A 12450-nucleotide genomic window follows, 5' to 3' on the forward strand; every position below is an offset into this window, starting at 1 on the left:
ACAAGGTCTCTGCTTATATGGTAGGGGCTACTTGTGAATGTCACCAAGTTGACAGGATGTTACAAGTTTGAAACCCACAGGTGGCGTACCTTGCCACAAGGTTGAAGTTGGGTCTACTCCTTATGTAACATCTCAAAAAAAAAAAAATTAGCACAACAAAAGTTATTTTTAAAACTGCTCTGATCTTTAGGCATGTCACAAGTTGAAAAGTAACAAAAACCGCAATAATTATTTAAAAAATATTTCATTCCATTGAATGAATATCAGAGTTTGTATAAGCCAAAAATATAGAATCAGTTCAAATCATCCTAATCTATACCAAAATTTTAGTTCAGTCCTAGTGTATTATAACATCCGTTCACTCATCTTTATGAACCTGATTTTTTTTTATAAAACAATTGACAAGATATTAAAATATGTACTAGTAGACCTCTATTAGGTCTCTAGTATATATCGAATGACGTACATAAAAATGTATCACAAGTAATTACTTACCTCTCACAATCTCTTATGAGTTATGTATATAACAAAAATAATTTAATCTAAATAATTGATAAAGAATTATTTACACAATTCAATTAAGTAATTAATTAAATTGCTAATTATATATCTATATGCAATTTTCTATATTCATGAATCATACTATTATCTTTCAAATTAAATTACTTTTGCATTAAATGTCTTGCTAGCAAACATTTCACAGAATTAAGTGGCAATCCTGATTCAACACCCGAGACACCACTATCTCGATACACTTTAAGTGTTCGTACCTCTAGGGGGTGTATTTTCACAAATTTTATTTTATATTTTACACCTAGCAAATAGAGACCCAACACTAGAGTCAAGGAACCTTCGTTAAGGATTCTCGAGAATAGCTATAATCATTGTGCAACTGCTAAACAAATATACATGGTTAAATTGTTTAGCTCTGTCATGAGGGATAAGGTCTCTTAACCTTTAAATGGCCATACTACCTGGTGTTGAGAATCACCCTTCATAGAGACTACTAACAAACTTTAGATTACCTAGTATTGGGTATTACCCCTCATAGAGACTACTGAAAATTCTACGAGATTGGTGCATGATGCCAATTCTATTTGACCGACTAGCTGGTCAACAAGTTTTCATCGTCAACGAGTACTAGAATTATGAGTGCAACTTTTATTATATTTTAAAGATGATGTTCTCAGTGGATGCCATTTAATATAAATGCAGCATGCTCAGAATTTACAATAGTTACACTTTTTAGGTCAATACCCATAAAACTTTTTATGCTAAGAAATATGCATCAATATGCAATTTTAAAAATAAATATGCTTGTAATACGAATAACATGAATTTACAATTGAAGAATACATTTACTTCATCATACATTTGTGCATTACAATATGCATTTCAAATCATTTAAACATAGATTATTATAAAAAAATTATGCTTGTATCAACACAATTCAATGCAACATATTATGTTTTTTCAATCCGAATGGTTTTCAGAGTTCTAGATTAGCACTCATGGCTCAACTATAATCTTACGTAGACATACTAATCTTAGCATACATATTATACATAAATCTCATAAAATTATTTAATTAACTTAGTGTTCTGAACCCGTAATCCTTGAAAATAAGAGTGCCAAATATTTTCAATTATATTAGGCAAAATAATGTCAAAACCTCAAGGCCAACGATTTTATTTCGTATCCTCCATAGTATATCAGATTAAATTCTAAAAATTAAACAATAATCCAAATAAATTCACACGAATCATTCAAAGATTTTTTTCCCTATTTTGGAATTTTTTGAAATATCAAGAAGTATCTGCACTATTTCATACTATAGTTCCAAAAATTATTTTTAAATTTTGTACTGCTCTATTTTTTAGCAATAATGCCAATGATTTACTAAAATTTGAATAATATCTGACCAGAACCTCCCTATTTTAGTATGAGAAATCCAAAAGTTATTTTAATTTTTTTTATAGAACTTGCCCTATTTTAATATGAAAAATTCAAAAGTTATCTAAATTTTTTGACAAAACCTGCCCTATTTTAGTTTAAATTTTTTAAAAATTATTTTAAATTTTTTGACATAACCTCCCCTATATAAATGCATAACTGGATAAAAATTTTAATATAATTATTATATTGTGATTTATGAAAGAAATCCTAAGGATTCAAGAGAGAGCTAGGAGGTTATATAAGTCCATACGACAACCTAAATGATTTCTATGGGTAGATATCTTATTTTGAAAATTTAAGCAGTGCTTTTTCAAAAACTTTGACAATGAGTGAAAATTTTGGCAGCACTTCCGCAATAGAGTCTCAAACTATCTTAAAAAAATAAAGCTTCCACCATATAACTGTGAACAATTGGGTTCTGATGGTCATCAGATATCCTATCTAGGTAGGCAGAGTTCTAAAGTAAAATAAAAGAAGAAACAGGAAAGAAAGAGGACCTGAAAAGGTAAAATATGAGAGAGATAGAGAAGTTGGGGAGAGAGAGAAGCTCTGAAGGAGAGTGGGAGTGTGAATTTTTCTTAGGAGAGAGAGTCCCAAGGGGGTATTTATAGGCCCTAGGGGAGTCGCCCCCTGCTAGGTGTCATCCTCCGGTGAGGAGGTCTAGGGATAACTACCTCTCATTGATTCGTTTCATATTTTTTAATATTTAATATTACTTTATATAATTTTCAAAAATAAACTTGATATTTTCAGTATTTCATATTAAGCACCAATTTTTTTTACCATTCTATCCATGATCGATTTCATTAATAACCAATTTTATTAATATTTTAATACCCTTGGTAAATTTACTATTTTACCTCTTATAATTTAATTATTTTTCAGAATATATCCTTGGGTCATAAAATTACCATTTTGTCCTCTTATATTTTTGTTATTTACCTTAATATACCATTGGATTATGAAATTATCATTTCTCCCCTAAACAATATAAATATTTACAGGTATGTCAATGAAATATAAATCTAAATAAATATTCAGATCCACTAAAAATATCCATTTGAATGATATTTAGATTCGTTTAGATAATATCTAGATCCATTAAAGGATCCATATGGGTTTTGATCAGTATCCAGATTTGTTAAAAGATCCATATCAAAATATTATTTGAATCGATCTTTTAGACTTCGGATCATGTCCAGATGTGGTTCAAGATCCATAAATTTAATATAATGAATTTATTTAATATTTAAAAATTACAGTTATTACACCTTGGTGGACGTGGGGACCTCAAGGGTTTTACCAACCCGAGGCCAGCCAATATGCAGTTGATGATTGAGGAGTGTGTTTTCTGCAAAAAAAAGAAAAGAAAAGTGTCACTTATTGTTGGACAAATTAAGCATCTAAATGAATTGCAAAGAGACCCAAAGGGGTTTGGCGTAGTGGGATGAGGCTTAGGTCGCTAGGTAGGCGATCTAGGTTCAAATCTCATGGGCATCACTCCTTGCGCAAGCCGAAGCGTGGCGATTCCCTGGGGGCAAGGGATAAGCCCACAAAGTTTAATTTATGCTACCAGTACAGTGATCGTAATTACGACAGGCAGAGCCAGCATGGCTAGGCCTCTGATCGTAGGGGCGGTTTCTAAGTGTAAATGCTAAAAAAATAAAATGCAAAGCACATTAGTCTCACAATATTTCTTGTCGAAGCATGCTTAACTTCAGAGTTCTGATGAGATCCAATAGAGTCGATGTTGGTGTGATGGCACCCTTATAAATGTTAATATTTACATTGAATTTTAACCTACCACCAACTTCTAATCATACAACCAAATAGTGTAGAAAAATAAATTTAGCTTATACAAGTGAAATGTGTGGGGCTTCTTTTCTCCTACGCATGATGAGCACTTATTAGCAAAGTTCCTTCAAGAAAATGCCAAAAATCATATTGGAATTCAATATAAGACAGTGAAGAAATATTAGCGAAACGCCACTTTTTGTGGACTAATCTAGAGAAAAACAAGAAGAGTTGCTTTTTATATGCCAACTTTTCTGACGTTATAAAAGGCTTTAACGTTAAATATACTTCAGTATGAAAAAGACTTGTCTAGAAAATGTAATGATCATATGAAGAAAATGCATAAAACTTGCATGTTCATGGCGTTTTCAGACCTTGGTTTTGTAAGGAGGCTTGGCTACTACTCAACCACACATGTTTGTTCCTGTCGCCCAGCTTGTTGCAACCACACATGTTGCTGCAAGCAGGGAACATGCCAAGAATAAGTTAATTTTTTGCAGGGCCCACAGTTTGAATAGGACAGATGTTGTGCAGTCAGGCGGTGCATAACATTTTTTGTGCAATATAATCGCACTGATCCACATCCATAAGTAAGTTTGGCATAGATGGGCAGTATTGGATCCGGACCATTGGATCAGAACGCGCCTAACAGCCAGGTTTGGGTTTGGTTGGGCTTATGATCCGAATTCGAGACGTTATTCTCATATATGGATCCTAAAATAAGATGAGAAGTATATATATTAAGATGGGATTTTGAATTATCAAGTCAGACCTATCGGATTTTTATTCAGATCACAATTTTTGTTCATGGTTAAATCCAATCTCTTTGTAACTTTTAGATGAAAAAAAAAATCACCCTTTCTAGATTTAGTATTACCATATAGAATTTGGATCCAGATTCAACTCCATTTTGTTGGGTCTTGTTTGCATCTGGTTATGGATTTAGGTATACTTTTTAGAATTCAAATTTTGATCCACCAAAATCTGGATAGTACCCGATCTGTTTGGAACCCTCTTAGCTTGCCATGTATGACATTTCGAGACATCATTGGTCTGGGGTTGATCTTCAAAAGGAGCTGGCCTGTTCCAAGGGACTTGGTGTTTGATACTGGGCATATTACAAAAATGTCATTATCCTCTTTCAAAGAAATGAAAACCTACACAATGGGCACTGTACTTAATGAAACATGTTAATAGATTTCAAGTATTTTTTTTTAGATTTCAAACCCTCAGATGAGTTCAGCATGATTGATTTACTAGAAATCGATACTTGAATCATGCATTTTGGATGAAAAAATGGTATGTGGAGACTCAAAAAAAATTTATGAAAACTGTAGGCCGGTTGACTTTTGAACACTTATAAAAACATGTTCATGCATCTGAATCAAACACTCCAAGAAGTGATTCCTATAAAAGCAAGCATATAGATCACATCTATATGGTCAGAATTTTGAAAAAAACACCAAAAATCTATTAGCATGTTTCATTTAGCATCGTGCTCATTTTGTAGGTTTACACACACACATATATATATATATAGAGAGAGAGAGTATGGTGTAGCTGCGCAATCCATAGGTGTGCAGCTATCACATGTGTGATTGACGCTTAGCATATTTTTTGCAAAACAATGAAAAATTGTCAAAAATCATGGAAATGGCCTTTAGTGGCAGTTCTAAAGCACCACTAAACAATTTTTTTAAATGCCTAATGTATCCCTTTTTAGCATTAGTGAAGCTTTAAAGTGTCGCTAAAGGTCCTAGAGAACTGGGACTTTTAGCGGTGCTTCAAAGGAGCCACTAATGCTAAAACGGTGCAAAAAATGCATTTTTTGCGTTGCTTTCGCATGCTGGCCATCCATCACACACGCGATGGACGGCCAACGTCATCTCACCATAGTTGTGGACCTAAGTGTTGTGCAGTACACTATATATATATGTGTGTGCCCGTGTGCGCTGAATGAAATATGTTCAATGAAACGTGCTAAAAGAGTTTTTGAGCTTTTTCGATGCTTCTTTCGTGATTCCAACCCCTTAGATGTGTTTGAGATGGTAGATTTACTAAGAAATGATGTCCGGACCATGTGTTTTTTATCAACAAAAACGATATCTAGAGCCTTGAAAATTTACAAAGATTTTGGACCGTTGATTTTTTAAACGTTGTAAAAACACACCCATACATTGGAATCGAACTCTCCAAGAGCTCATCCTTATAAAATCAAGTACGTAAATCACATCTATAACATCGAAAAGCAGTTGTGTACCCTTTGTTCACTTTACTACTTGTTGTGGCTCTCTCTTCTTTGGTTGATGGATAACCTTGACGAGAAGGCTCCTTACCCTCCACTCACTGGCTCGCTCTGCATGTATACTACACTCCCCATGTGTTATACTATGCTTCTGCTGGATCAACCCCTACTTATCCATACTTTATACTGCTTATGCCTATAGTTCTAAACGAAAGATTTTCTAAGGGTTCCTCGCTAAGCTAAGATATTGAAAGATACTGGTTTCCCTTGGAAATTGAAAAAAGCAATTATTTCTATCTCGAATAGAGTCAAATCTTATAGTAAGATTTTTTTATTCATGTATTGTGCATTCCCCTTTCTTGGAAGCAGACTGAGGGAGTGATGCTGATACAATCAATCTCTCCCCCATGGATGAGAAGAAAGCCCCTCAAAAGAAAGTCATTTTTTCTAGTGTATAGTCTGATTTATACTTTCTTCGAGTTTATAGGCGATAATTTCCAACCAAAACAGTTCTATAGGTGGAGCTATCATCTTCCTTCTTCTTTCGATGCAACATGCGACATGAATTTTCTAGTCATATGTGGTCGAAGAATGATTGTTTTTTTATGGTCAGCGCTTCTTATGCCGAACCGAGTTTATGCTCATAACAAGCTCAAGCTAAATGTGTTGAGCATGAGCTAACTCATTTACAATATATATATATATATATATATATATATATAGTTGAAAATAATAGTATTTGGACCCTAAACCTACATGCCAAGCTCAAATTGACTTATTTATTAAATAAATAATTGTTTCAAACTTATAACAATAGGACTTAAACTCTAAAATTATTGTTTGCAATCCAAATAATTCAGCTATTTTCACTCTATGATATAAACATATGTAAAATATAATAAATTATTAATTAATGAGTCTATGCAAATTGAGTCGAGCCCAACATTGATTGTTCATGCTTGAGGTTGCCGAGACAATTTTAAGAGTTCAAACAAACTCTTTATGTGCCGAACATGAGCCAAGCTACTAGAGACTCATCTCATTTCCCAACCCTGCTGTTATGACGATGTTGTAGAGCCAAAAAATCAGTGAAGATTTGCTGAGTAACCCGTCCATAAATTGGGGTTGAAGATTTCTTCCATTTTGAGAATCTGTACTGACTCAACCAACACTAGAGAGCTGAGATTGTGGATATAAATACACCCAGCTGCCCCTTTTTGCTCCCTCCACACTCCATTTTCTCTTCTTTTCTCGAGAAAAAGAAGGGAGAAGAAGAAAAAAGAAAAAAAAATCAAAGATCTGATCGTTTAATGAGTTTTTTTTTTTATCTTTTTTGATGTTTCTTTCATGATTCTGACCCCCTTAAATGTGTTTGGCATGGTAGATTTACTAGGAAACTATCTCCGAACCATGTGTTTTTGATGAAAAATTTGATATTTGGAGCCTTGAAAATTTACAAAGATTTTTACCATTGATTTTTTAAACATTATAAAAAAACACCCATACATTGGAATCGATCTCTCCAAGAGCTGATTCTTATAAAGTCAAGTACGTAGATCACATTTGTATAGTCGAAAGAGAAGATTTGTACCCTTTGATCCTTTTACCACTTCTTGTTCTGGCTCCAAATATCAAATTTCTAAAATTTGTTCAACATTGATGCTCATATGGATGAGTTAATGCCTATTATTGTTCTTTATAAAGCAAGCTAGTGGGCTTAGTCAATTTAGTCGTGGGTTGCTTAACTCGAACAACTATATATATATATATATATATATATATATATATATATATATATAAACTCTATTTCTTCGTTGGGCAGAACTAGTCACTTATATTGCTGTCATTTTCAAGAGCCTCTAAAAGAAGTCACATTTACCTTGGACTAGAAGCTTCAAGTTTAACAATTGCAAAAATGAAGACTAACTATACATATGAGTAGGCTTATGGACTTTGAAAAAAAAAAGAAAAATAAGTTTAATGGTTGTTTGAAAGGGATTGCCTTCCTACTGACAATATATTAAGACACCATAAATTACTATCACTTTCTAACTACTCCCCCAATTGTAAACCAACAGAACAAATTCCACAAGTATTAAATGCAAGAAAAATTTGAGGTTTGTAATTAAAGCAATGAGTGAGGGCATTTTCATCAGAATGAAAAATTATAAACCAATATAGTGGTTGTTGGCATGTAGGGTTGTTAAAGGAGCCCAACAAGGTGTTACAAACACATATTGTTTCTTATGCCGAGCTAAGTTTATGCTCATAACAAGCTTGAACTTATTTACTATATATATATATAGCTGAAAATAATAGCATTTGGATCCTAAACCTAAAAGCCAAGCTCAAATGACTTAATTTATTAAATAAATAATTGTTTCTAACTTTTAAAAAATAGGATTTAAAGTTATTGCTTGCAAGGTAAGCAATTCAACTATTTTCACTCTATGATATAAACATATGTAAAATGTAAAAAAAAAAATTTGTTAATTAACGTGTCTATGTTAACTGAGCAGCACCCCACATTGATTGTTCATGCTTGAGGTCTCAATGGGGAAGATTTTCTCCTTTTTTTTAGAATCCGTACTGACTCAGCCAGCACTATAGACCTTAGAGTGTGAATATAAATACACCCACTGCCCCTTCTTGCTCCTTCTATGCTCCCTTTTCTCTTCTCTTCAGAAAAAAAAATTTAGAGGAGAAGGAAGAAATAGGAGATCTGTTTAACCGCCGGCTGATTCTCCAACTGGTTGTTTTCCGATCATCGGATTCCCTTCCTTTACTTGAAATAACCTCCGGAAAGTTTATTCCTTTTCGATCTTTCTCTCTTTTACTAAGATTTTCGGAGGGAGAGAATAAAGGTCCCTCCTTTCCTTCTTCCCTCACCTTGTGAGGATCCAAAGGAGCCCTAGATCGGTGAAAGGAAAAGCAGGAGAATTGAGGGAATCGTATTCCCCCGCTCAGGAAAGCGGAGGCACGCACGGGGGCGAGAGGCAGCCTTTGGCTATTTCTGAGAACTTTCCTCGTTTGCGGTCTTCCCTTTTAAAGCACTAAGCAAGAAGAGGCGAGAAAAAAAGAAGAAGAGAAAGCTAAAACCCTGATCTTGACTTCCTTTGACCTAAAACCCTACTCGATTTGCATTGAAATAGAAGGAAAAACGAGCAAGCGGAGAAAGCTTCCTCTTTTTCACGTTCACGATCGTCCTGCGTCCGATCCGCGAAGAGAGAACAGGGGCTTCTAGAGAGTTCTAGAAGTACCGGAGCATCGCCCGATTCTTCGTCGAAGTTCCGGATTCTGATTCTTGACGGCGTTCGTTTTTGATGTTGGAGAGGTGTCCCCGAAGGCATGACGAGGAGTTTTCCGGGGGCGATCGGACGACAAGCCAACGGCCGAAGCGATCTCTCTACTGCCTCGATTTCCGGCAGGAGGATCGGGCCTAAGGTTGTCCGGGTCTGCTTCAACGACGTAGACGCTACCGACTCGTCGAGCGACGAGGAAGGCGGGCGCTTCTGCAGGCTACGGGTCAAGAAGCACGTGATCGAGATCAAGATCGCGGCCCCGCCGGAGCCAACGCCGGCGAGGAAGCGCAGGAGGCTTGTAGAGCGGCGGCGGACGGAACTCCGCCAGGATGCGGCAGAGGTGCCGGAGGAGCGGAAGGAGAAGTTCCGGGGAGTCCGGAGGCGGCCTTGGGGCCGGTGGTCCGCCGAGATCCGCGACCCGACCAGCCGGAAGCGACTCTGGCTCGGGACGTTCGACACCCCGGAGGAGGCGGCCACCGTCTACGACGACGCGGCTGTGAGGCTGAAGGGCCCCAACGCGGTCACCAACTTCTCCAAACCACCCCCGACGCCGTTCGTCTCCTCTCCGACGTCCGTCCTCCCGCCGTCGATCGGGGACGCCGCTCCGTTCGTCAAGACGCCCTCCGAGTCCGTGTTGGAGCTCTCCATCTCAGATTCCGGATTCGAACCGTTCGGGTTCGGGGTGGACGTCTTCTCCTGGTCGCCCCCGTCCTCTCCGTTTCCCTTCTCCTCCGACGTGGCGTGGCGAGCGAGGCATTGGCGGGACGACTTCGGCGAGCTGGACGACCTCTTGCTCCAGATCGGCGATTTCCTTCCCTCGTCAACGTCGTGATTCTTCTGTTTTTTTTTTTTCGGGGAATCCCGCTTCCCGCGCGCTTCCCTCGGCACCCTTATTTTGTCGTCTTCCGTCGGCGCTGCCACGTGGTAAAATGGGGTGGCAGATTTTGTAACTTCCCCTTCCAAACCCCATTTTTGTTTGTTTTTCTACGTTTTTCTTCCTTTCTTTTTTTAGATCCCCCTCTTTTGTGTAACGTAATTTAATCATCTTGAATAAAAAAAAAAAACGTACCCTGTTGAGAGTTTTTGTATTACATGAAGTGAGAAAAATATCTCAAGCAAGCCTTGTATGCACCACAAGACCCGGATGGACCCATCAAAGGTACACGGGTTGGTCCATTCGGGTTAGTAGTAGAATCTGTTTTCTGGGATGATGTTGACCCTGAACCGGACCCTGATCCAATCCCTGTCATTGGCCCATTTGCTGTCTTGTACACCATTAAGTGATTACATAGAATCAGCCCTCACATAACGAGTTTGGTTTTAATTTCCTTTATGAAATACTTCCAAGAGGGGAAACATGCCAATTACCTGCCTGGGATCATGAGTGTCAGGTTTGGGTTATTCTATATGCATTTTTAATGGAAATAAGCTCCTCATATTGTATGGATATTTGGGATTTCTTTTGCTTGACTCGACAAAACCTGAACCATACTTGAATCTGACAAATAGTTATCTGGGCAGGCTTGGATTCACCCTAATGGGTCAGATATCTGACCCATTCAACAGCCCTACTCTAAACTACAACAGCCCTACTCTAAACTAATTTGGTCTCATGGTTCTCAAACCGAACGATCCAAACCTATCATCGGACGGTTCTCATCGAAGCTCATCCAAGGTATATGAGATGTGGGATTTGTGCAAGCATACTCGAGTACCCTAATATGAAAGTGGTAGAAGGTAACCTGTTTTTTACACCTACTGTTGAGGTTTTATACCTACTGTATGGCTGGCTGAGCCAGCGCGACTAGGTCTTTGTGCCGACTGCTGTTTCTTTGGGTTATAAATTAAAAAAAAATTTGTTTTTTAAGGAAATAAAAAAAAAAAGTTAAAAGCTTATTAGAAAAATATATTACGTTGCAAGTTTGCAACCAGCCAGGTGAAGAGTACAAACTACAAAGCTCTCCAACAAGTTTCTTTTTGAGAGAGAGGATCACATCGGAGGCACCTTGGATGTCGTTCATCTTAAAAAATCCGAATTATGAACTACATCGGATAAAATAGTGGGCCCATCCAAGTTTTTGGATGCCGTTCATCTTGAGATCAACGGCATCGGAAGGTAGGGGTGGCAATCGGGTCGTGTCGGCGGGTTGGCAGGTCAGAATACCTCAACACGAACCCGACCCGTTTATTAAACGGGTCGGCTGTGGCAAACATGAACCCGACCCATTTATTAAATGGGTAACCCGTTTAATAAACGGGTCGGGTAAACAGGTTGGTGGTTCGGGTAAACGAGTAAATGGGCGGGCGGGTCGGGTCGGGTAAACGGGTTGGCGGGCGGGTTGGAGGGTCGGGTTCGAGTAAACGGGTTGGCAGGCGGGTTGGCAGGTCAGGTTCGGGTAAACGGGTTGACCCGCCCACCTAACCCGTTTATTAAACGGGTCAGACGGGTTGGCGGTTTGGCATACCCCTAACACGAACCCGACCCGTTTAATAAATGGGTTAGGTGGGTCAACCCGTTTATGACACCAACCCGTTTAAGCCAAACCCGAAACGGGTTGGCGGGTCGTGTCAGATTTCGCCACCTCTATCAGGAGGGGATCTATCTCCTTTGGGTGACACAAGGATGACCAGAAGGAGTTAACTGTGGGGCATTATTTTTGGCCCATCAATGCCAACGGTGGATGATCATAAAAGACGTCATAGCCCAACCAAAATGGTCGTCACCTCCCCCCCACTGCTTTTGTGAATGAACGATTAAAATCTGCCCTGACAATATATGAGTGCCAGTTGTGGTTTGACAAAGAAGCCCATGGCACGATAGTCTTATTCATAAATGAGAAGTCACAATCTCCTCATCACAAGAGAGACATGAAAGCAAAGACTTAAATGGGGGTGATCTCTCTGTGAAGCATTAGCTACCTTTAAGAGGATTAGTGAAGTACTTGGGAAAATTAATGAAATATTGATGGGTTCTTTAACTATATATATATATATATATATATATATATATATATATATATATAGAGAGAGAGAGAGAGAGAGGGGTGGCAAAACCTGACACGACCCGCCAACCCGCCTCTTAGGCGGGTTCGGGTTTGGAAAAAATGAACCCGTTTAATAAATGGGTCGACCCGCCTAACCCGTTTATTAAAC

At 38.0% G+C, this 12450-nt stretch overlaps 1 protein-coding gene across 1 annotated transcript; it reads left to right on the forward strand.

Moving 5' to 3' along the window:
• The first annotated feature begins 8701 nt into the window (after positions 1–8701).
• Positions 8702–10301, forward strand: LOC149844006 (ethylene-responsive transcription factor ERF069-like). Its single transcript, XM_090002015.1, has one exon. It carries the CDS (start codon positions 9344–9346, stop codon positions 10127–10129), a length of 786 nt encoding a protein of 261 aa, XP_089858141.1. The 5' UTR covers positions 8702–9343; the 3' UTR covers positions 10130–10301.
• Positions 10302–12450: the final 2149 nt, after the last annotated feature.

This window comes from Nuphar pumila, chromosome 3, assembly GCF_984573655.1.
Source record: "Nuphar pumila chromosome 3, dmNupPumi1.hap1.1, whole genome shotgun sequence".
NCBI lineage: Eukaryota > Viridiplantae > Streptophyta > Magnoliopsida > Nymphaeales > Nymphaeaceae > Nuphar > Nuphar pumila.